Here is a 26,782-nt window from a genome sequence, read left to right on the forward strand (position 1 = left end):
ACACTTCAGAGCTGAGGAGCCTGGGGGCGGGGCCTGCGTGCAGTTTGTTGACGTGCATCCTTTAGTTTTTGTGTGCGTGTGTGTGTGTGTGTGTGTGCGTGCAATATTTTATTCCAACATTCGGTTGGAATTATAAATATTTACATTTTGTCTTCAAAGTATTAACATACTTATAAGTATGTTTATGCAATAAAGGAATGGAAGAGTCAACAGGATGGTGAAAGCCAAATTATACGTAGTTTTCGAGTTCTATCTGTGTGTGTAATGTGTTAGCTATATGTCACATCAAAGTGGGAACAAAGTATGAAATATTTTATTGGATCTGACGCCAGATGAAGCAATCTGTCAAGTGAATGGCGCCCCCTTGTGATAAAAAAATAACTACAGATGGGGAAAAAAAGAAACACCAAACAAGATTTCTGGTGGTTTATTAAATCTTGTCAGTCACTCACAGTGTGTAATATTGAACATGACCATATTTCTCAGGAGTTCTTGAAATGATATGACTGATAAAGCATATAAATAAGGACTATGCAAAAGTTGTAAACTGCTTTAAGACGATTATTTTCAACATCAAATTATTATGACTTAAATTAAGAGTGAGCATTTCTCCATTTTCCAAATAAAATGTTTCAGGACAGTCAGAATGGCAAGGATTTTCAGCTCACATCCACAAAGCCAACAGTAGTCTTCTTACTACTGTATATATATGTATCATAATTTGTTAAAGAATGTTATTCTCTGGTAGGCTATGAATCCACTCATTATCATATCCATGTCCTCTGACGCCCTTTTAAGCATTAATTGCTTAAAACTTCATAAAATGTTTATGAAAACAAAGCGGTAGAAACATCATTATCTGAAACAGCCTACAGATTTAATGTTCTTAAAGTAGGATTGTAATTCAATATTCAAACTCAAAGTTCATCCATAGCTATAGGGTTCAAATTAACGAGAATGCACAGCTGGCCTCTTGAACGCCACAACATTTTCAAAACATAATATCCACATCATAAAAGCAATTCTTTACAGCAGTGTCACACCTTCTGACAAAGGCATAACAATAAAATCATAAAGGCTCATTCAGCTGAGAAGCTTAATTTATACTCCATAGCGCAACAGCGTCTCTTTCTCAAAAGAACAGATTTTCAACTAACAAGGCATATTACATGCAGAGTATAAATGACTACTTCAGGCAGTTCTATAGACTAGCAGTGTAGTCTTTGGCTTTGCATTCAAACAGGAGGCAATAGTGAACATTGATCAATATATCAAGCGACTTTGGTCAAAATAACTGTAAACATAAGTATAACTACTAAATGCCTTAATTTACAAAATAGATTATGTTACTTTAATAGATCATGCTTCAATGATGCATTTACACATACTGTATGTAGTTCTCTTCGAGAAGTTATCCATACTTATCCTATACTGAAATGCATTTTCTCCCCCTAAAACATACACATTCAAACACATTTTTACAAAACAAAAACATTTCAGTCCTTTAGCATTTATACAATAAGTAAAATAACTGTCATAGTGCATAACATTTTATTTGTAGTTGAAAAAGCCACCCGGTTTGACCTGCGGAGCCATCAGCATGCTGGCTTGATTCTTGTGCGTGATGTGAATCTGCAGAGATAAACATAAAACACATCATATCAATTTCCACATTATCCAGTCAACTACTGCTGTAAAACAGACAGATTCAGATTGAGATCTGTATATTATCAACATTCTTGAACATAAATGTAGGCCATTTTTGCTTGGTCACATGGCAGTGTCGCATGACAAAAATAGGCCTACATAATTTTTAAGTGATAAAAAATGTGATGCAATGTATCACAATTCCCTCTTAAAATCAGTTATCTCCTGTGAGCAACACCATTATGCAACAAATTACAATTAGGCCTTATTTATACTATGTACAATGGAGGAAAAATCTGAATTTGAGCATCCATGTTTTAAGTTCCTGTGTTAACTTGTTACTCACCGTGCAGGGAGGCTGCATCCAAGGTTCTCCATCTATCTGCATTGGTAATGGTTTATTTGTCCTGATAAAGTTAACAAGGAAGAGGGAACATACAAAGTACACAACAGGATCAAACATTAATGTCCCTAAATGAATGAGAGAAACCAACACACTTGACTACTTAAATTGAAAATGCATAAAATGCCCTTTTTCCATTTGTATGTTCTATAATAGAACATAATTAAATAACTGTGATGCATTTCAGCATCTAGCCTTCTTCTTTGTTTCCATACCCTCTACAAAGAGCACCATCTTTTTTGTTTCAATGAATAAGTCTAATTTATACCCTATGTCCCTTCTGATGATAATTCCTTTAGATAGTCTTAAAGATAACTAACATGATGATGATGGAGTATAAATTAAGCTTTAGTTTCTGTTATGGAATGTCTGTACTCAGTGTACTGTACTACTGGTGAATGGTGATATGCAAGATTCACATTACACTGTGAGTAAAAGCACACATGTTTTAGTGGACTAGTAGATTCATAACTGTCTCGCTTGAAATGTTATATTTAGAATGAAGAAACATGATGACACCTACCGGTATATCTGGAGTTCTGGACGTGTCACAATTGGCACCTTTTCAACCCCAGTTGAAAAGGTGCCAATTGTGACACGTCCAGAACTGTACGATGGAGTTCAACTGTTTCAGTTCTTTTTTCCCACCTAATTGTGACACGTCCAGACACGACCTTTTCAACCCCAGTTGAAAAGGTGCCAATTGTGACACGTCCAGAACTGGACGATGGAGTTCAACTGTTTCAGTAATTTTTTTCCAACCTAATATTGAACCAGTTCAGAGTGTTTTCCACTGAAAATGAATTAGTTCAGAATCAGAACCATAAAAGTTGGTTCAGAACTGGAACCAAAAAATGGCAGACGGTTCCGTGAAAGCACCAAGGTTCCAATGATCTAGAACGGAACCGGTTCTAGAACCAAAGTTATTTTGGTGGAAAAGGGGCCAATGACCAGCCATATGACACTTGTGTCTAAAGGTTCTTTGATAGTGTGATTCAAACAGAGATATGAGAACAGACTGGACATATTAGGACTGTAACATGAATTCTGATGATGGGGGCAGAATGCTCATATTGAAACATTTTGTGTCTTATTCTGCCTGATAGGAAATGATAAGAGGGTATATAAGAAGGCACCCAGGAACTATATGGGAGCTGCCTGCTGCTTCCGCCGCCTTCTTGTGCTAGATTAAACCTACAATGTTGTATGTAACGAGTACTTATGCTGAATAAATATTGAACATGCAGATTAGGGATGTGCCGCATTTCACTTAAATACCTTTATATTTAATATTGTGAGCTTGTAGATCTGTTCAAGCTGTTACTTTGGGCTTGTTTATCTATAAAGACAGACCGATTAATCGGACCGATTAATTAATCGGTCTGATTGATTAATTGAACTCGATGCCGATTAATCTAAAAACAACTAAAATCGGCCAATACCGATGTGTTTGCCGATTAATCTCCCATATCGTTAATGCAGATTGGTCTGTCATCCTTGCTTGGGGTGCCTTGCTCTTTGAGAGATTCCACCACATTTCAAAAAGCTTTCCTGTTCCATGGACCTTTATTAACTTCCCTCTTATGCAATTGAAATGTGATCCCATGTGGCAAAATAAGATCCTTCATTCCTTTTTGCATGATTGTTGTTATGTTAAGTGGCACCTAGGGGTCATCTTTAGCTCTCACTCACAGTCACCTACAAGCTGTGAACACGGTTTAAGGGTCCAGCTATTGACACTGGCAAGCCTGGGCATGTCCATGTGCTCATAGCTTACCTAATGGTGAGTTGGGATGTCTGTGCCAGCCTCACAGCACTTTTGAGGCCCGTATATATCTGTCCCATTTCCATGGCTCCTTCAAGCCCAACCACCTCTAATCGACGGTCGCTGACATCTGGCAAAACAAGGCGATTATACTGAAGCCAATGCAACATTCTTTGTTCAAGAAGAACATATTTAGATAACTGAAATTCATGTAAAAAAACATAGGCCTATAACCTGAGCTTACAACCATATAGTCAGTATACAACGTTATACATTACTGCATGTAATGGAGATTTGAATAATCTCACATGCGCCCTCTTCTGGACTACACCAGTATAGTTCAAAGATATAGCACACTACCTTGTGAGGTAACTTTCAGAGCCTCTCGTTCCACAATCACCTCGTCCTCTTCTTGACTCATTGAGCTCTTGGTGTCCACTTTCCTGGTCTCGCCCCACAGGTTTGAGCCACCATGCATGCTGGGAATGTTCAGGACAGCAATCCCCTCTAGAGCGAGGCCACTGAGATCCAGTGGTTTACCACAGCACTATATGCACACAGCAACACAGCAGAATAGCATAGGTGTTGGACTTTAATATTAAGAGTTAACTCTCCAGAGTGTAAGAGAACAGAAACGCTTTCTTTCAGTGACAGACCTCAATCGTTAGACACTCGTTCATCTTCTTGCAGGAAGCCCAGATGGTTTCTGAAGTAGCAAATTCAAAATACCACAGCTTGTTCTTCATTCTGGAGCCACAAAGAGTGTAATAATAATATATGTGTTAGAGGTATTTTATCAAAAGCAAAATGATTGCTATGAGTCCACTAAAGCTGACGTTGCTGGTTCTGTGTTCGCAAACTCACATACAGGCATAGTGTCAAACTCAAAAAGAAAATGTTCAACAAAACAGAAATATCGTGAACAAATGAACATCAATGAGAACAGTTCTAATTCTTTGTTAGGTATTAGGTTCCACAATCCAGGACACGTACCTAGTATTAAACTTTTGCGGATGTTTCTCCCTCATTGTATGAAACCGATGTGCAATGGAGGCATCCTGTCAACGCATAGAAAAATACACCATCAGGCCAAAGATTGAAGTGTGTGTTTTTGCCTAATTAATTTAGTCTGCCATTTTAACTCACCACTCCGATAGAAAAGTAGTTATTGATGATTTCATATGGTACAGGGTCACCCTTCTCATGGTCCTCGTCTATGATGACCTGCACACTCCAGCGGTCCATAAGCACTTGGGTGCTACCTTCTAGATCTTTAAGGATTCGACTCAAATCCACACCGTCGTATCCTACACAGCAAGAAAAACCACAAGAACACAAAAGTGAGTTACAGCAAAAAAAGTACTGTTCCTGAAGAAACAGCGTGGGCTCACTGTGTCGGTAGGATTGGTGTGCTTGCCTTAGCGAGCCCACAAGGATCCAAGCGGTCCCGAACAAAGCCGGGTCATCTTTCTCTATGTTCTGGTTCATCATTAAGTCATTCAGTCACACGGCATACCATAATGGCCATACCAGACAGACACAGCTACAGTGTGTCATTGGCAACATACACAGGATCAGAACAGGTGCCCGGAAAGTGATCTGTTGTTGTTACTGTTGTATTTTGTCATTGTGCAGAAATAAGGAAAATAATACCACCACAAATCCTCACCTCCTCCCCATCGCAGACACCGTGCCAGATCGTTTCCTGTGCCAAGAGGCAGCACAGCTACAGGTGGCCGCACCAGAAGATTGGCTTTGTCTGATTTCAAGAAGACAGAAGTTGTTAACATAAATGCTTTTATGTGATGTATTCCCATGCTTTTGTTCTTGCTTAAATGTAAATCGCTCTGGATTAAGAGCGTCTGCTAAATTGTAAATTGTAAATTGTAAATTGTAAATTTTCATTCGGTGCCCAGGGGCGTCATGTTTCAATAACGTCAGTGAGTGCTCACAGTCCCGCCCCCTGCCCCCCCCCCCCCCCCCCCCCCCCCCAGCGGTGGGGGGGGGGATAAATACATGGTAGTGGGGGAAGGGGGGGCGGGCCCCCATGATGATCATAAAAACATTTTGTCTCCATCGCACATAAAGGATAAATGAGGCGCTATTTTATGGGACTGATGTGTGTTAGGTTACCTGAAATCCATTCTTCTTACCTATTGCATCAAGAATCCAGCCCACTGTACCATCTCCCCCGCAGACCAAGATCCTGTAATCCTGCATATTTCTGAAGAAACTCAGACTGAAAGAAAGGTGAAAAAATTACAAATGGCAATGGTAACCGATCAACAGCACAAAACACACTCCTACAGTACACTGTCTTACCCTGGTGCAGGGCCACCATTTGAGAGGTTGTACACTTGCCGCGGATTCAGCAAATACTGAAATTTACGCAGCACTCTGAAATACAAAAAAATCACACCTGTGTGAAGTGAGGGGCGCTAATATATTAAAGTCTTTCTCATGTTGATTAGGTGATGTAATGGTGATGTAAAACAAACTGTGCCAACACAAACATGAAACACCATTAACAATAAAGAGACAATATGACGTAAACGACACATTATGACGTACATTTTCCCTCCATTGTCAATGCAAACTTTGAACTAAAGACAAACATTAAACCTGTGTATAGGAGGAAAAATAAGGCATATATTATAGATAAACACACACACATACAGTATACAGTGTGTATATACTTTCTTATTGAATACATTGCTCTTTTGGCTCACCTTTCTCCCTGTTTGCCTCCACTTTTAGGGTTCACAAATACTAGAAGCGGATGAGTGTTTGGTACAGGATTAATCTGTCGAGTAATAGATGAATATTACTATATTAGGACATTGGTTTACATTGGGAATGTATAGGCCGGTCCAATGTAAATATAAATATCCATGCTGCAGTGTATAGAATGGCGTGATTGGTAGAAATATAATACCTGAAGTACTTGTCCATCAGGGGTGGTGTTGATGTCACTGTCCTCTGCTGAACTGGAGCATCCATTCTTCAGGTTGTTTTGTCTCTCCTTCAGGGAAACAAACAGAACCTTTTCGACATCAGGAAGCAAAGAATCACAAATGATTATGTGCCGTTGGCAGTTCCTGCTATTTACTTTGAAGGGTGTACTAGGTGGTTGCTTGGTGGTACTAGTACTAGGGCATTGCTAGGTGCTTGCAGCTTACTATTCCAAATTAATCACTGTATCTGGTAATTTGTGACACACACACACACACACACACACACACACACACACACACACACACACACACACACACACACACACACACACACACACACACAGTCTCACACACACACACACACACACACACACACACACACACACACACACACACACACACACACACACACACACACACACACACACACACACACACACACACACACACACACACACCCACACACACACACACACACACACACACACACACACACACACACACACACACACACACACACACACACACACACACACACACACAGAGATAACTAACCACCTAACTTCAAATTAAGTTTCCTTTGTTGTAACAATGACAGTACCAGTTGAGGTACAGTACATCTAACATTTCTCATCCCAATGTTTCAAAAATGCCAATCAGAGAGATGCCGAGTGTATAATTGCACAATGGAGGAACCCATAGAGAACCCCTACCTCCCAGTTTACTTAACATTACTCTATTAATTTCTGTGGGGACATTTAATTTAAAACCTAATACAAAATCAGTGGAGGGTGCCAAATGAAAGTGCAAAAGACAAATACAAATACAATACCAAATCCAAACTGTCTTAAGTTAAGACGGTTTGGTATTGTATTTGTCTTTGCCATTATTTGATTATATTAATCAATTATTCATCATTATTTAATTCACACATAAATCATGTTACCAAGATTACCTTTTTTCACCTTAGAAATATTGCACAAATCAGAGCCTATCAATCATTAGACGACGCAAAAACGCTGATCCACGCCCTTGTTTTTTCTCGGCTTGATTACTGCAATGAACTTTTTTCTGGACTGCCAAAGAAAACAACTGACAGATTACAACTTGTCCAAAATGCGGCAGCCAGAGTTTTGACTAAAACTAAGATGAGAGAACATTACTCCAGTTTTAACTTCACTGCATTGGCTTTCGGTTGTTTTTAGGATTATTTAAAAAATATTTTACTTGTTTATAAAGCTCTCAATGGTCTCGCACCTTCCTACCTACGTGACTGCCTGCCTAAATATGTCCCAACCGCCCCCCTCAGGTTTGTGCCCAAAAAAATGGCAACTAAAAAACGCGGTGAAGCAGCTATCTGGCATGGAACAAACTCCCACAGAACCTTCGACAGGCAGCCTCTGTAGACATTTTTAAAGCACAGCTCAAGACCTTCTTCTATACTCTTGCTTTTAGTTGATCTTTTCCTTGTTATTCATGTCCTCATTGTATTGCATTACTGCTATTATTTTAATGTTTTATGCCTTGCTTTTCTTTTCTTTTTTTCCCCTTTTTCTCCATTGCTCTGTAAAGCACTTTGAGCTGCATTTCATGTCATGAAAGGTGCTATACAAATAAAGTATTATTATTATTAATCCATTTGGTCCATTTGGTTCCATTTCTATAAAATGAACACTGAGGATTTGACTGTGTATGTTCTGGTGCTGCTGTAGACATACTGTGTCTTTCCTCCAGGTTGTGACTCTCTACCTTGACAACAGGGTATATTGCCCAGGGTGGCAGAATATGGTCTCTGAGAAGTCCACAGGTGCACTGTGATGGTTCCAGGTCTGCACACTCATCATGGCGCTGGAACAGCAACGACATTACATTCAGAGGGACTCACAATGATGGGAAAATACGGCAAAGTCATATCCGAGAACCTCAAAACAAAGTGTCAACTAGACAAAAAGATAAAATGGTCATAAATGTCAGAACGGGGAACGTTCTGCCAAGCAAGATTGATGCTCACCATGGTGTGGCACCAGACGCAGTGCTTGCCCGTTAAGCCCTGGTAACTCTTAATCTTCTTCTGGCACTTGTCACATTTCCCAGAGTCACAGTTCCCACTCACCCAGTCGTGTGCTGCTATCTGAAAGCAGTGGTGGACAGTACATTTACTTGAGCACATTTTTGAGAGTATCTGCACTTTATTTACTGTGGGTATTTGTGTTTTTGGATACTTAAGTTACAGTATTTCTTTCACTCCACTATATACATTTCAAAGAAGAACTATGTTCATGTTCGACCAAGTGTATGAAGGTGGCTGATGAGGCCGATCCTTGCACAGAGTGACCGGTTGAAATGAGGGCATGGGGAGGGGGGATTCTAATGTGAATATGGTCAATAGACAGCAGCCATTTTTACATGAAAAAATAGGATAAGAACAGGTTTTTAACAAATATACTAATTAAGATTCCAGTCAGGTCTCTGATTCATGTAAAAAGTGTCAGACTCGGGGTGCTGCTGTTGTTCATGCTTTTCACTGGAAAGGCTCTACTACAATAAATCTAACTGAGCCAATCCCGTAAAGTCGGCCATACCAGCCCTGACAAAAAAGGATAGTAATTTTGTATTTTAAAACAAAATGCCAGATGCCAGAGGGTAAATTAGTATCACTATAATTGGTGTTTATCCTGCTATTTCATGTCCGTATGGTTGCCATGAAAAATTTCTATTGAGTTGACTGTTGATATCAGTGTAAATGTTGACAGGGCATGCATCGTACATACCCCTGTTTCTTTCTTTGACTTGACATAGGTCCTGGTGCAGGGGGCGGGGTTGCTGTTGGCACAGCGTCCATGGACCGTGTATTTGCAACCTGAATAAGGAAACACATCAGAATCAGAATCTGTTTATTGCTATTATGTTGTGAATAACTTGACTTGATGCATAATGGTCTTAACCCATTTAGACCCGAGTTAAAAACATTCACTTTGAAAGAATATATATTCAAAGATTTGCGCCACATTTTTACGATAAAACAAGCTACAAGCTACAAGCTTGTAGGTCTGCTATTTTTCAATAGCTAAATTATAACATAATGTTTAAAACACCAAAAGGGGCTCCCGCTCAAAATGAAGTAAATAAACTGTAACAAAAAATACACAGCAAATTCCCGATTACTGTAACTAAACACTATGATGTTAAATTGAATTAATAAATACATTCAAAGTGTACTAATGACTATATGCAGTTCCTTAGTGACGCTTGTGTTTTTTTTCTAGTACAGAATCGCCCCCTGCTGGTGCAGTTGAGGTACTGACATGTGCAGCACAGCCCCTGTTTCCTCAGTCCAAGAAGCATGCTGTGGCACACGTTGCAGTAAACTGGCTTGTTGAAATGCTTCATCCTCCAGAGGTGCTGACCATCCCGTTGAGTCATCTGTGAGATAAGTAACACATTTCATTATTATTATTATATTATTATTCATATCAGGTGTTTGGGTTGGGTTTGACATGATGTACATGATGCACACGCGCACGCACACGCACACACGCACGGTATGCTCTGTCCTTGTGTGTATCAACAATATAATGCTTCATTTGGCAAATTTATAAAACTAGAGTTTCCAGAGTTTACCGCACGGATCTCCCACGCCTCATATGCCCATATATTGAGATCCCTGAAGACAGAGTCTGGCAGACCCTCCCTTAAAACAATTTTACTAAATGATGTTCTTATTATTTAACCTTTATTTAAACAGGTAGTCTAATTGAGACCTGAGGTCTCATTCTCAAGAGAGGCCTTTGAAATATACAGTAGTCTCAATCAATGAATCGCGTTGTAGTTTATAAGTAGATGCTAAATATTATTTTGAGTCATCATTTGCAGCAATGACCAGTATATCAGTGTCAAACCATCCAAAGCATGGGCAAGGTTCAAGGTTGTACTTTATTGTTACATTGGTACATAGTACACAAGAGTGAAACGAACTTTGCAGACTTGCTGAACTTTGCCTGTTAAACAAGGACTTAACATGAACATTTATAGCACATCTCACTTTCTTTCATTTTTTCTATCCAACGATTTTTGTAAACCATTTCTTTTAACCCAGTGTCAATTGTCTAATGTAATCCTGGGTGCTACACTCCTTCTGCCAACCTGGGGAGAGCAACGGACTGACCGTATGCTTACTTCAATGCATGAGTAATCCAAGCCGCTTCTTTTTCACCTGACAGAGGGGAGTTTTCCCGGCTGGCCAGTGGGGGAAGCAGTTTAGAGACCAGAATTACTGCATGTTTTTTGTGAGGGTACCTACCCCAGAGGACACAGGGAGAACATGCGAACTCCACACAGAAAGGCCCTTTTGACAACCCCACCTAGGGTATGGGCATTGATGATGCGGAGGAGAGAACTCGCCCCCCAGCATCCCCAGCGGGAATCAAACCCAGGACCTTCTCGCGCGTCTCACTTTCACCATAGACCTTAATTGCATTACACAAAGCCTTTTATAAAGCTACTGTATTACGCTGTCACCACAGCCTGCATTTTCACAGACACCCACTCATTACATTATTAGTTACACCACCATGCATTCGTTTTTTAATTCACCATGACTAATCTCAAATACTAACACAAGATTATACGCTTTTATTGACTCTAATGATATACCAGCCTGTGCTCTCATCCATATGGCTGAGACATGGCTATTTATTTCCCTGTCTAGCACCAGTTTGAATCACGGAGCATCAAAGTGTCAGTTAGGCAAGGAGGCAAGGAGAATAAGCCCTATAGCAAGGCTGAATATATGAAACCCAGGTATTGTCAGACGGAAGACAAAAATCATAGAAGTCAGTTTATAGTCAGTCCTTATAGTTTACAGTCAGTCTAGTGAGTCTACCAGCAAGAGTGTATAGGCCTGGAAACAAGTGCACAAACGTGCCCAGTTTTTTTGCCGAAACCCTCTCCAAATACTATATTATATAAGAAAATGCATTTAATTTAATAGATCCTGTGCACTGTATTGTAGACTACATGGCCTGCCTCCAAGCAGGTCAGTGCACATACTTTTGGGAGGGCAGATGATCTCTCCCCCTCTCCCCAAAAATAGCCTATTCATGGAGGACAGTAGCAAATTTAGAAACCAGAGAAGCTAACCAATCTAGACACAATCCATGAAAGTGTACATGCTCATTAGATAGTATATATTAGTTAAACATATGGATGATAGGCTTCACATTTGAAGTGGATTAACCCATTAAAAAGTCTATCCACAGAAAAATATCACACATTTGGTTTTGATATGCATGAGACGTGGTCGCCATGTCCTATAAAACCAGACTTCACACCCACACGTCTCAGAAAAGCTGAGGAAGGCCTGAGGCTATTTCCATCTGTTGCTGTGCATTATTAAATGTCTTACATACTTATTTGTGAGTGCTGATGACTTCATTTGCTATTTTACTGCATTGTGGATCAGTACCAATCCTACTCCGAATACATTTGAGTTGAGCAACTGTGGACCCGCAACAGATGTATAAATGAGAGGAAAATAATTATGTGCGCAATATAAAAGGGCACTTTTTCCTATGAAGACAACAGGGCAGATTTTCAGGCATGGGTTGGCCTGCCTGGCTACCAGTTAGTTAATTAGTTCCTTAGTATGCAGAACGCTGCCACTGATCCTCAGGTAGGGGTCTCCTATCTGTTGCCTGGCTCATAACAGAATTCTACCATCGATCGGATGTACTAGAATTATCTTCAGTTAAACATAGTCATAACTGAAGTAATTGTTTTTGGAGCCCAGGAAGAATGATTAAAGTCAGTGCTCAGCTTCAATTGTTTAAAAACCACGAAACGGGCCAGAAATCCTGTTGTAGTCACTGGGATACTTGATTTAAAAATACTACTGTCTGATAAAGCATTGGAATGGTTTAGGCCTAAAATACATTTCTGATCTTGTGCTACATCAAGATCAGCATTCAGTTTCGATCAGGTGCGTAGCGTGGATCAAATGATTGACTGGGCAAACTAGCATCCCCGGCCGCCGATAGGTGTGAAGTGTGAACAGCCCTTGTGCCCACTTTTGATTGATTGATTGAAATATTTATTAACAGTTTGCAGAATTACAGTACATTTCAAGCAGAAACTCAATACAAAGACTGTTAACTGTGAGTGGACGACCCAATTAAGCATTACACTTGTTTACAAGAGGGTCCACCATGTTCAATTCATCAAAGGCACAAGGGCTGCCAAAGTAGGCTATCTTTTGTTGTTTTTCTTGTTTTTTCGCCCCCCTCTCTTCGAAGCTAGACTGGGCCAGCTCTAAACTGACTGGGCCACGGCCCGCGTGGCCCAATGGACCCTACGCCGGTGGTTTCGATATACATTCCGTGCGACAACCTTCCAAAAAAACTGCAGGTCTGCTACAACTCTCAATGTGGCCTATTATAGCACCACCATCAGGTCGATTTGAAACATTTTTGGTATGGTGTTTTTTTTTCAGCCCAGCGGTGTCTGAAATTAGCTGCACACGCGCACGAACAGACAGACACACACGGACGGGGCAACAACATAATCTCCACTGGCATGATAATTTGACGTACCTTTAGTCCCAGTAAGACCATTAAGGGAACATTGTTCATGCCTCCTTCCACCCACTCGTCCAGAGATACTGTGCCGCTGCTGTCAGCATCGATTGCTGTCATCATGTCCTTCAGCACCTGATGGCATGGCAGTGGGTTGTTGGCATCCAATTAACACACACGCACACACACGTACAGCTCCTAATAACCTTAGATTTGTATTGCAGCAGATGTTCATCATTCATCACTCGTCTGGTTGTGGTACAATGAGCGATTCATGTTATTGCCTACATTAGTGGTTCTCAATGTGGTGTGTGCCGCACTGCCTGAAGACCCCTTGGAACCCCATCAAGGACTGCTGGGGTCCCATGACCCCACTTTGAGCACCACTGTTCATTGTTCATTGTAACATAACTAGTAGGGAATGAGCGATGATTAATAGCCTACTGCAATACTGCAATACCAATCTAAAAGGTATTTAAGAGCTGTGTGTGTGGGGGAAAAAAGCAAAATGAGGAATAGTTTAACTACTTAAATCCTATTTACATACTTTGTTGACCGAAGTCCTCCAGGGGTCTATAGGCCCCCTCCTTTTTTCCCTATACACCACACATATTAGCCGAAAATAGCCGCAATACAATGCATTGTGAGCTTGTAGATTGGTTATTTTCCCCAAATGCTTTACATAGGGGTCCTGCATCACCCTGTCTTGGTTCATATCTCAGTAAGGTAGTCTGTTCATTATCCCTGGACCCTTACATAAACCCTGACAGGGTGAGGCGACAATCATAAACACCTCACTGCACACTATCCCTTGTATAGCTGAGGGTCATGTGCAGACATTCATTTGTTTCAAACTTTAAAGCAAGCGTTCGTTTATGAATATATATTACTGGGACTTACCGGTCTGAGCTCTGACACATCCCAGCCAAGGTAATCTGCAGCATGCATCATTTGAGCTATGATCCTGTCCACTTCCTATGAGTTCAGAAGCAAATACTTAGTTTGTCACGAAAATCAAATTGAGTTGGAATTTGAGCTTGCGGGTGAATCGCCACAAGATCAATGGTTGTTGTTTTTGTTTTGTTTTTATTGGTGTTGCCAGCAGCATGCAAAAAAAAGAGATTTCCTATGACTTACAGAGCTGTCAAGGACTCCATTTCCATCTCTGTCATAGAGTTTGAAAGCAACTGGAGAAGAGGAGAGATGGAAAAGAAAGCATTGGAAACCAGTCTAATTCATCTAAGTCAGAGGTTTTCAACTGGTGGTCCGTGGACCACTGGTGGTCTGTGAAGGTATTGCATGTGGTCCCTGACCATGCATTTAGTATGTTTTTGAGTGGTGCAACCGCTCCAAGGAACCCGGGACTATGTGACTATGTACCAGTAGGGGACAAAGTGGCGCTGTTGTGCCAGAAACAGAGAGAGAGAGATAGTGTTGCACTGTTGCCTGCTAATTACAGAGAGAGAGAGAGAGAGAGAAAGAGAGAGAGGCAGGGGGAGAGGGGAGTTGCAACACTCAGTTCACACGGGTGTGATTTTTATGGACCAATAGTTGGGAAACTAACTAGTTCATTAAATGACCTGGTGATGTATGATGTCATCAATGTTGTCAGTTACTGACAACATCAGTCTATTAGGAAATGTTCCCATATAATCATGCAATCACATGTGTCTGCTATCTATGAGTTTAATATGGAAGGTTAAGTAAGGGCAACCATGGGAAAGGAATAGCTCCGGACGACTAGCATATAGCCAGTTAAATTACTGGCTGTTAAGGGCTTGATTTAATTCACCTCAAATTAACAAATTAAACAAAGCCCTTAACTGTCAATATTTAATTTCCGGCTTCCCCACACCACCCAACACAACAGTGGTCCCCAGGTTGATTCTTAGTCAGGGTGGTGGTCCCTGGTTCATAAATCAGTTGAAAACCCCTGATCTAAGTCTTTGGGGGAAAGCCTGCAGCATGACAGACAGAGAGAGAGAGAGAGAGAGAGAAAAGAACAACTCACACTCCAGCTTGTCCCTGGGCTGGCCGTCCTCCAACAGAGAGAAGTAACAAGAGACGTCCTTCAGGAAGACCTCTTCTACAAGGAAGACGAATGCTCCAGTTACCATACCTGCACGCCCAGTACTGTACTGTACTGTACACACATGTTCAGTTGATAAAAGGTTGTAACTTCATACAGACTCTAAATAATGCTGACTAAGGAGGAGAGACAGTGTTTATGCCTATATTTGAAGCATATTAATCTCACTGGCAGTGTCCTCATGCTCAGAGTTGGGAAAGGAGCGGAAGAGCCTCTGGCAGAGATCCACGGGGAAGCCTTCGTCTTCTAAATAGGTCTTCAGGAAGAGGCCAAAGCCCTCCTCGTTGATGCACTGGAATTGATCGAGGAGCAAGGAAAGATTTACTGTTACTACTCACAATGCTAATGCGTGATTCTGACTTTAAGTGTACACATGCATATACGGTAAGTGGGGCTTTAAGTGTACAGTAAGTGGCAGTTTTTTGCTTTACTTAGGATAGTAAAGAGACAGGAAATTGAGGGATGAGATGGGTAAGGACACAAGACAGGCGACACAAGTCTTAAATCGGAAATGGGCCTGGGATGTTGCAATTATGTGGTCTGAAAACTCTGAATAACTACCATAAGTGGTGCTTTTAAAGTTTTATTTCTCCCACAGACTTTTAAATCAAAGTAAGCCTACTATTCAGGCAATGAAGTAATATGCAACAAAAGGCAAACATCCTCAAGAAAGATTTGAGTCTGACATGCTATTTGCATTATTAGCTCCAGGGATCTCCGATCTAGCAATTAGTAGGCCTACTCCCTGGATAAATAGTGAGCCACAAACCCATTTCTTGTTGACTTGTTATTCCATTACCCTCGTCGATAACCTACAAAGCTGACAGTCATAAATAATGTCATTGCAAGACAGTCGAGCCGCTGGAAGGCATTGATTGATTGATTGATTGATTGATTGATTGAAAACATTAACAGTTTGCAGAATAAGCACAAGAAAGTAGATCTGCTTAAAGGTATATTCAGTGATTTCACTCAAAAAACCGTAGGTTTCGTTTTTGGCTGTGGGACCCAGCCTTTCGTCCAATCAGGATAGAGAGTCAAAAACGAAACCTAAGGTTTTTTGACCCCAAGGGGTTAACTGGGGACAGGGAGGAACTCCTTATATGGTCAGCACACTCTATAGTAGGGAGGATTATCACAACAAAACAAAAAAATAAGTGATATTTGAATTAAGTGAAATCACTGAATATACCTTTAAGAGGATTAAATAGCCCAAGAAAGCACTAAAGCCTAAGGCTTGTTTCCATTGGGGTCCTACATTTTCAATTAATCAGACTGACATTTACCGTGAAAGACTCATACCATATAGTAGTTGAATACAGTGTGCCAATTTTGTCCATTTTACTCGATATTTATGATGGATAACAGTTTTTATTCATGTCGTCAATGTTGTTGGTATTGGCTAGGCTGTGTCTTTCAGTGAGTCACATTGGAGCGTACTCTGTGTGGTTGGAGCCAGCATGCCGTTCAGGAGTGCTGCTGCGTGGGCAATAAACTAAAGGGCTAATTTGCATTTGCAACCTCAGTTGGACAGCACTACAGACATTACTCATAGACAGCTTAAGTCTCAATAATAAATATATGTGGTGACTCACTGTACAATTTACTGTAGAATACATCAGGGGTTCTCAAAGTTTTTGGCTGGAGACCCCCGGAAATGCTTTGGCCATGTCTCGCGACCGCCCTGCCCTGCCCTGCCCTGCCCCCCTTCCCCACCCCCAATACAAATTGACTGAAAAGATAACCTTAATAATAGAGAATATACTGTAAGTCATGAATGAATACTGAAACCAGATCTAATCATTAAGGAAAGTTTATGCATGTACTATGTGTACTATGTAAACTCTTAATTTCCATTCCCCAGCCATTCGGTCGCGACCCACAGGTCGGGAAACCATCACAGTCAGACACATGCTCTTTGCTCTCAACAGTATACTAAAGAGAGCTACTTCAACTGTTCTTATCCATTTGTCATTCTGAGAGAGTGTACAAATGGACCCTGTGCACAAATGGATACTGTACAGACAAATGGACACCGGCCCATTTTGTCACATTTGTAGGCATATATACACTCTCAGAGTTAAATTACACAGAGTTGTGCACTGGTGATAAAAACGCAGGGCATAGTATTATCTCCTGACCTCTCCGTGTCTGTGTTGGGCCAGACTGCCTTCTGCATCAAATTCACTGAGCACGTCTTTCACCTTCCGGCTGCAGTCTGGGGAAAAAGACACACACACACACACACACACACACACACACACACACAAACACACACACACACACACACACACACACACACACACACACACACACACACACACACACACACACACACACACACACACACACACAGGCACGCACACACACAGGCACGCACACACACACACACACACACACACACACACAGGCATGCACACACACAGGCACGCATACACACACACACACACACACACACACACACACACACACACACACACACACACACACACACACACACATTTTGACATTTTTAATCCATTCATTTAATTATTTGAATTCATAATTAGAAGAAATGTGTATAGATAACTTCATAATTTATTGTATTAAATTATGTTAATGTTATCTTTCATGAGAATGCAATGTACTTTGCACACATGCATGCACAGTTGCACACAATGACTATAGGCCTAACAAGTAACGACACAAACACAGACGGGACGCTTGGATTGCAAAACACCAAGCATGAGCAACAGCAGCTGCCTCTTCTAGATAGGAGAAAGCAGAAGAAAGTGAGTGTAAATTGAGTGTGTGTGTGTGTGTGTGTGTGTGTGTGTGTGTGTGTGTGTGTGTGTGTGTGTGTGTGTGTGTGTGTGTGTGTGTGTGTGTGTGTGTGTGTGTGTGTGTGTGTGTGTGTGTGTGTGTGTGTGTGCGTGTGCGTGCGTGCGTGCGTGCGTGTTTGTGGGTGGAAGTGAAAGGGGAGGGAGGGAGGGGGTTAACCACTTGAACACCAGCATGCCTATTTATTCTGGGAAGAACATTCGCCAAAATAGCAGATCTACAAGCTCACTTGTATGCACACATTCATTGTGTGCATCTACAAGACGTACAAGTTGAGCTTGTAGATCTGCTGTTTTTGACTTTTTCCACTCCTAGTACCTGTAACAGGTCCGTTTCACTAAAGACTATGAGGGTTTAAGTGGTTAAGCACTGGGGTAGCTAGCTGCCTTCCCATCTGGGAAGCCTGTCTGACTATACTTACATTCAATGTACTGCTGAAGCTGGATGAAGTCGACGGGGGTAATCTCCTTCACCTCTGGGTCTGTGGGCGTGGGGGTGCTGGACATGGTAGCTGCTTCCAGCTTCTGCACTAAACTGCCTGTGCACAAGCGGCAGAACCAGTGCAAGACACGACAGATGAAGAGAGAAAGGAAGAAAAGGGGGCGGATTAGTCATGCCGCCGTATGAAACACTGAAGCAAGCGAAAGAACATACCAGCTGAGCTTACACACTGCGCACCTTACCGACAATGGGGGGCGAGGGGGTGGGAGGCGAGGGGGTAGAGCGGGGGAGCCAGAGAGAGGTCGGAATTCTGCGTGCACAATATTATGCTGTGCCATAATCTAAGAAACACATGTACTCTCTCTGTATGTTGTCTCTTATTTTACTTTGTCTCGTAGTAAGTAAGCACATACTTTAAACTGTGCATTGCAATATTATTATGATTTTAGGTTGTTATGTTATTATATTATGTTATTAATTACTATCTCTATTTCATGTACCGGTATGTTCAAATATACGTTTTGTATGTTTGGATGGAGTTGATGATTTAATTTCAGTATTTCAGTATTACATTTATATTCATGGTCTCCAACCAAGTGTTGCTCTGTCTCTATATAGTGCATGTAGCATTTCACATTTATTGCTATCACTATCATCTAATTGGCCCAGAGGCAAATGCAACGTTCTATTAAAAATGATGTCAATCTAAACATATCCCAAGTTTACAGATGCCTTGCAGTGCTCCCAGAATCAAAGGGAACGTCCGTTAACCGTTGGCTTATAAAGGGAGGAATTAGTGGCGTTTGGAATGAATGAAACTAAACATCTGAGCTCAGTGAGATCATGGCTGGAGTGTTTGCCCCGAGACTAGGAGGTCAGGGTTCAATCTGCAGCAGAGTCATACCTAAGGCTATAAAAGTGGTACCCAATCAGCAGGGAGGGAGGCCCCTGCTGATGCATCAGAGGTTGGATGTCCCTGCGACATACGTACTACCACCATCATGGTCTGGGAGTGTACTTTAATTGTACAGTATTAGTAGTTTTTCTAGCATGGCCTCATGCTAGAAAAACTGGAGATAGGCTCCTGAACTGTGGGCCACATGGCTCAGCAGCTGTTGGTTTCCAAGGCTATTTAAGGTTTGGGAACCATTGCGTTAAACGACATTAAACTCACGTTGCCACTCACACTTACACTTATGCACGCGCATATACCCTCTATAGCTTTTATACAAATAGCATAACAATAGAATACTGATGTCCTGACATGAGAAAATACGTTTTGGGGCTCCCCGGTTGGCTCAACTGATGGACTGATGCACATCGACAGAGCACATGCCATTAGTCTCAGTTCTTGTGCAGCCAACCTGGGATCTAGTCCGACCCGAGGGCCTTCGCTGTCCTTCTCTCACTTTGTGCCATTTCCTGTCTGTCTCAATTAAAGCTTTGGGAAAAACACAAAAGACAGACACACATCTCCTGGGTCATGGAAATGAGGTCTCATTCAAAAATCCCATAGACTTGTGTTCCAAAAACAAATAAATTATTCCGGGGCTCCGGGGAATGTGTGTCACAGCAGCCAGGGCTGAACGGAGAGACTAAATTAAATAATCACGAATAACACCCACTCTGTCCATTTGACATGGAACCACTTGCTCTCTTTGGTTTCTGAAAGGGTCATGTTGTCTCCACTTATTTCCTTTGAAAGGTTACCAGAGTGTTGCCTGGCAGTTTTGTTTAGGCAGCCAATCAGGTGCGAGAAATCTGAACAGAAAGCTAATTGAGGCTACAACTAGAAGATCGTTACCTCACTTCCTCACACACACAGGAATCCGCTATGACTTGTTTCCATATTAACTGTCAAATTAAGCTCCCCCCCCCCCCCCCCCCCCCAAGTCTTTACTCCAACCATAAAACCTGTACTATAAATGACCACAAGATGCAGGTGTTCTTTTCAAACAAAATGCAGTGCAGTCTATGTTATGTGCAAACAAACAATAAAATATATTTTACGCTGATATTTTTATGCCCTTCAAAGCAATCTAGCTGATCTAAGTTTACTGTGAGTGTCTGTTTCCCCTGATGGCCGGCTGAGTACCATCATCACTGTCTGGTACAACAAGATTTCAGCCTATCTGAGTAATCTGACTCCTAACTTCCTGATTAGATAATTATTTGCATGCACAATGTTCACATGCAGAGTGGAAATCATTACCAGTGCAGCAAGCGATATTCACTGCAGTTGGAATAATACATCTCACAAATTCTCGTCTTGGGTTTAGTTGGCTTCAATAGATTGCTCAGAGGACTCTTAATTTGACTGAGGAATTTATATGTAAGCCTGGGCAATATATATATCAATATATGTTTTATCTATGGTCAAGTGTTGTCTTGTTTGAAAATGATGCATTACAAACAGTAAAGTGATGTCGATTAGAACGGTCAGATAAGACTGATCTAGCTCCTCTATTATTTGCCTTTCCCCACTTTGTTATAATAATAAATAACTTAGTTATAATCATAACTTCATTATTATAATATAATAACTAAGAATAACTAAGTGGACTATATATTCTAGGCATTACTGATGATTTTCTTTTAATCGCATTGAGATGTTAAGGCCTGTCTGTGGATTTCAGAGTGTGACTACATAATAACTACATTTGGAAACGTGGAAAATCTTCTCTTTTCTTTTTACTAACCCTAAACCTTAACAATAACAGACAGTGGATCAGACACATTCAGAGCACTGCATGCAGTGGAGACAAAGCATTTTGACTTGTAAAATCTCAGATAATATACTACAATAATGTATTATGAAAAGTATCATTTGCTAGAATTTGGATAGTTGTGGTTCTGTCCCTGGTTTGCAGTCTGGACTTTGAGGATCATGGCATTAGGACACTACAAAGAACAACACAGCAATTGGCAATAACTACACTCAGATAAACCTCTGTTTGGAGTTTATTAATTCTAACCACACAAGGAGCAACACCCTTTGTCTGATACAAAGGGTTTTGCTAACTAAACAGTAGTTAAAAGGCGGTTGCATATGATAATTAGTGCTAAACATCATCCTTCCAAATCACCGGCCAATGTACACAAGATTACTTTTAAGGTATGACCTTTTTCCATGCGAGCTCATGTTTGTGCAAGCTGTCATAACGCCCACGCCTTGTGTCAAGGAAATCTGCCGTTTCGTAAGGTGCAAGCAGTGGTTGGAAACGCCTGGGTCGGGTTCTCTTGCACGGTGACGCAATTCACGGCTGACGTCTAGGGTTGGTTTTTCCTACTGACATCACAACAATTATTTTCACTGAATTCTTTGCCGATTACTTGAGGTTAGCAGAGGGTAAAGGAGGAACATATTTCTGTTGCTATGGAAAGAGTTTCCCCCATCAGCTGCCCTCTGTCAGAGCCATGCCATGGTTGACTGACTCATATAGAGGGAGGGAGGCCAGCCCAGACGAGGGGGAGCTCTGGCCGTCTCTGAGTCTTCCCTCCACCTCGCCACCCACGCCACAACCCACGTTTGGCCTTCTAAACCAGAGGCAGCTTCTAAATTGCATTCTACAGGCAGATGCTACTGTGACTCATTACACGAACAAGGGAATACTCCCTTACTATAAATGGAATGTATGCTCTCAAGAGGTCATTTCTCAGGTCAAGCTTTTACTGTGCTGTGTGTTACAAACCACCAGTAAGATTCCACTTAACTGAACAACAACAGAAAATAAAGTTCAACTTCTTCATGTCTACCTGGCTACCACTAGTTCCCCTTCCAACTGTTGTGACATCTCAGGGTAATATTAAGGTCTGAGTAGGTTGTTAGTTAGTGAAAGCTACAACATGACTCTAGAGCTAAAAATAAATGAGAATAACTGTCACGATTCAAATAAGAGAACTAAGAGAACATTCACCACAGCATGAATCATACCATTCTGGGAAAATGTAGGCGAGGCCTGATTTCCTTTCTCCCTGGCTTCAAAGTGTGTATACAGCCCATCATTCTAAGTTCTGACTTGAATATAGCTTATGTAATATGGCTTTGTGTGGAGGCAGCCTAGCTTGTATACTTCACTCGAAAGCAGAAAAACATCAAACCTGCCTAGACGTGTAGTTTTAACCGTTTGCCAGTCTGTATGCAAAATTAAAACAGTACAGTACTAAAACAGTACTGCACATCTGAATAAAAACAACAATAACATTTAAATTATCACTATGCCTATTCCCTTTAATAGTGATTTGTAACATCATTATTGTAGAGCAAGTAGGGCAACGTTGATGTGTTTTGTATCGTGAACTTCACTGAGATCAGTCCAAGTCTGATTAAGTGAATCTTAAATCAGTCATAGAGTCTAACATCATAGTTATTATTAATACATGAATACAGACTTTCTGTGGAGACATTTTTTACCAAAAACAAAGGTTTGCGCTGACTGATATCATCACTGTTCATTTTATCCGTGTTATAAACCAGTATACTTAAAACTATAAATCACTTATCCTTCAGAACACTATGATCTCATTCTAGTCCATTTGCGCCCTCTAGTATCTAATATAAATATTAACAATTGTGCCAATTCACTACAGTATTGATCCCTTGACTAAAAACCTTCCTGAAGGCAGTAATGGACATGATGATACCACATACTGTAGATTCCCCAGTTCTAATACATGAATGTGGTCAAATGATATTGAATGGAGAGCTTACAATTGTGTATACAATAACAAGTAGTAACAATCCCACCCACTAGGTGTAAACAAATTAACATCTCTTTGTTATTATTATTATTCATTAAATAATAATAATTAGACATATTTGATGCCACTGGGGAAATAGTTTCAGCTTCACCCAGCTGATTATTGTTCAAGTTGTCATACTTGAGCACATAGTTAAGGTTTAAGCGTCTTGCTCAGGGACACCTCGAAACATTGCCACGGCCTGGAATCAAACCTGAGAGCTTCTGTTTCCAACGCGGCCTCTCTAACCATTCAGCTATGGAGGTTGGAGGGTCATTACTTTAGGCACTGATGGTAGGGGCTTTACAAACGGCTGGCTAGTTTTTCAATAGGACCTTAGACTAAAGTGACATTTTCATTTCAATCTATGGGAAAGACATCAGCAAATATAGGGTCAGAAAGCGCATATGATGCTTGTGCATGTGTAACAGAAGACCAACTTCTCAGGTGAGAGAGAATGTCAATGCAGGACATGGTCAGATTGTGTCAGTAAAAACAGTCCATTGACAATAGTTGCAGCACCTATAACCCTCATGTGAGAGTTCAGTGGTGCAAGAATCATAGTGACTGGTCTACAGAGATGAGGTAAACATGTCCAGGCATGGACGCATGGTTTGGGTCCACTTATGTTATGTCCCAGCCTCCCAGGGATGGGCCACTGCAAATTAATACAAAGTAGAAAGTACTTTACCCCAAAATGAGTTAAGAGGGACTTCTGCATCAGGCCGGATGATTGTATAGGGTGTGTATACGTTTGTAATATATTCTCTAATATTCTTTCTCTCTCTCTCTCTCTCTCTCTCTCTCTCTCTCTCTCTCTCTATCTATCTATCTATCTATCTATCTATCTATCTATCTATCTATCTATCTATCTATCTATCTATCTATCTATCTAAAGTAATTTGGAATAGTAATTTGTAATCCAAATAGTAATTTGGACGTCGTTTTATGTGTTTTACATCAGATTGTTACAGTGAATAGTCAGGCAGTAAAGGTGGGGGAGGGGAGAGGGGGATGACATGCAGTAAAGGTCTTGTGTCAAATCCAAAACTGGGCCAGCTGCGTCTAGAAGGTATACTATCCTTATTCATGTGGTAGTAAGATGAGCTCTTACTCTATGAGCCCAGATCACCTTTGTTGACATATTTCTGTTCTGATGGTAGTGGTCTGACTGGTCTGTTCCAGAATGATAATGCCCCCATGCCATCCACATGGCACATGATGTGAATCATATGCTATGCTCATCATTTGGAGTACACCCAGGGGAGAGTTTAGACCTGCTCTCCACCACCATCATCAAAATGGCAAATGAGGGAATATCGGTTTTCCATCCCTCCAGTAGGATTCCAGAGTCTATGCCAAAGCACCTTTAAGCTGTCGTGACTATGTGGTGGCCAAAAACCTTACTAATGCACATTAGGATATTGTGTGTGTGTGTGTGTGTGTGTGTGTGTGTGTGTGTGTGTGTGTGTGTGTGTGTGTGTGTGTGTGTGTGTGTGTGTGTGTGTGTGTGTGTGTGTGTGTGTGTGTGTGTGTGTGTGAGACAGACAGACAGACACACACAGACAGACACAGACAGAGAGAGAGAGAGAGAGAGAGAGAGAGAGAGAGAGAGAGAGAGAGAGAGAGAGAGAGAGAGAGAGATAGAGAGAGAGAGATAGATAGATAGATAGATAGATAGATAGATAGATAGATAGATAGATAGATAGATAGATAGATAGATAGATAGATAGATAGATAGATAGATAGATAGATAGATAGATAGATAGATAGATAGATAGATAGATAGATAGATAGATAGATAGATAGATTATCTATCTATCTATCCGTAAAATAAATAAATAAACACATCTATCTATCATAGATAGATGTGTTTATTTATTTATTTTACGGATTGGGATATAGATGTGTTTATTTATTTATTTTACGGATTGGTAGCTTGTCATCAATAGGCTATCGTTGTTGGCAGAATCCATTTACCTGTAGAAAAAGTAATAGTGGAATCCCTTGCACCCAGATATCTTACACTTTATGCCCCAACATAAAATGTAAAGCTGTAGGCCAGTAGGCCTATGTCTGAATGTTCCTGAGTCTAGTAGGCTATGACTTACTTCCATAATTCTTAATATAGCACAGAATGATGGACGAATTCCCATTATAGGTAACTTCAGTAGCTTTATGGAAATCAAAAAGCAGCTGATGCGGTCCGTGTATCACTAGTAAAACCCACAATAGGACAAAATGTAGTATCATAGTAGTAGACTACATACCTACTATGTATGTAGCCTACTGTACATTCAATTATGAATAACATGAAGAAGCTCTGATGTTTTTGTAGATCAGCTGAATTATTTTACTAAGGCAGGTGTATCCGTACCATTCTTAGTAACGTACTACATGCCAGCTATAACAGTAACTGTAAGCTGGAAAAGACATGTCTGCTTATTCCAGATGCGAAACTTGACAGCAGCGCAATGAACGGTCTAAAATAACAGTATTCACATTTGTCAACTATTCAAAGCTGCAGTCTGCACTGCACTCAACTTCAATCAGTGCGATGACTGGAGCGCTATTCTAAGGGTTTGGTTACCTTTCTGCGTCGACCCGACCCCGCTGTACTTCAAGTTGGCAATCTGTAGGTGAATGTCCACATAATAAGCCCCGGCTATTTCCAAGTGCGAGTCCGACCGATGAGTTGAACGGGGCGCTGCAAGTCCAACTGTCGACGGACAGAAGGCAACAGCAAAATGTGACAAATGAGGGAAAGACTGACGCCCTCCCACGCCCGACTCAGTCAGAGACAGAGTATGAAATGTTCTTCATAAAGCACCGCCTCAAACTAGCGCCTGTACGTGTACATGCACTTTGCCCGACGGTGTGGCTTACTCTATATTTACCAAGTACACGTGTGTTAACAATCTAGTTTAACCTCTTTTTGGCCAAGTGTAGCTATTGGCATGCTAACGTAAGTACTGTGTTGTGACCAGATGTATGACTGAAATTGTAACATTGTGCAGCACTGAGCAGTCAGGGGGTCACTACTAAACTAATAGATGATAAGCCTTGCAGTCCAGCGGGCAGTTCGGAGTGGGACACTAGCTCCAGAGCTCTATGCACCAGAGATATCAGGACACCATAATTTGTGCTGTGCAGCGAGCCCTGCATAGGACATTGTAGTAGTGCTGCCTGGCTGGCCACATGACAAAATTATGTTTATGGACAATAATAGTTCAAGCATGCCATTGGGTAGATCACATGCTCACATTCCATGCAATGACCACAAAGGCAAAGGCTTTAGACTGTACAATGGGGCTAGCCAGAGCAGATACCGGACATTATTTACCACACCCGTCC

The 26,782-nt window shown here is 41.1% G+C and overlaps 1 protein-coding gene across 2 annotated transcripts; it reads right to left on the reverse strand.

The window, feature by feature from the left end:
* Positions 1–412: 412 nt before the first annotated feature.
* Positions 413–26,147, reverse strand: dgkaa (diacylglycerol kinase, alpha a). 2 transcript variants are annotated; one of them, XM_083768427.1, is made up of 24 exons: positions 26,019–26,147; positions 18,669–18,785; positions 17,569–17,645; positions 15,596–15,719; positions 15,350–15,424; positions 14,476–14,525; positions 14,239–14,313; positions 13,357–13,473; positions 10,075–10,192; positions 9,541–9,629; positions 8,781–8,900; positions 8,519–8,617; positions 6,751–6,837; positions 6,545–6,618; positions 6,138–6,212; positions 5,969–6,054; positions 5,485–5,574; positions 4,962–5,122; positions 4,809–4,873; positions 4,472–4,562; positions 4,176–4,362; positions 3,828–3,945; positions 1,994–2,054; positions 413–1,632 (listed from the first exon to the last, which is right to left on the reverse strand). In XM_083768427.1, exons 2-24 carry the CDS (start codon positions 18,751–18,753, stop codon positions 1,552–1,554), a joined length of 2,205 nt encoding a protein of 734 aa, XP_083624553.1. In that variant the 5' UTR covers positions 18,754–18,785; positions 26,019–26,147; the 3' UTR covers positions 413–1,551. The 2 variants fall into 2 exon arrangements, with proteins under 2 accessions (XP_083624553.1, XP_083624554.1); XM_083768428.1 differs by having other exon boundaries at positions 18,669–18,781; positions 26,019–26,092.
* Positions 26,148–26,782: the final 635 nt, after the last annotated feature.

The sequence above is a fragment of the Protomyctophum parallelum genome (genome assembly GCF_964188405.1).
Source record: "Protomyctophum parallelum genome assembly, chromosome: 7".
Classification (NCBI taxonomy): Eukaryota; Metazoa; Chordata; class Actinopteri; order Myctophiformes; family Myctophidae; genus Protomyctophum; species Protomyctophum parallelum.

Excerpts from the sequence above, each read along its gene's own strand:
- dgkaa (XM_083768427.1), bottom strand. The coding sequence starts at position 18,753 with ATGTCCAGCACCCCCACGCCCACAGACCCAGAGGTGAAGGAGATTACC. Across the intron at positions 10,193-13,356 it reads TGGTCTTACTGGGACTAAAG|ATGACTCAACGGGATGGTCA; the intron begins GTACGTCAAATT and ends CTTATCTCACAG. Across the intron at positions 3,946-4,175 it reads TCTGAAAGTTACCTCACAAG|ATGTCAGCGACCGTCGATTA; the intron begins GTAGTGTGCTAT and ends TTGTTTTGCCAG.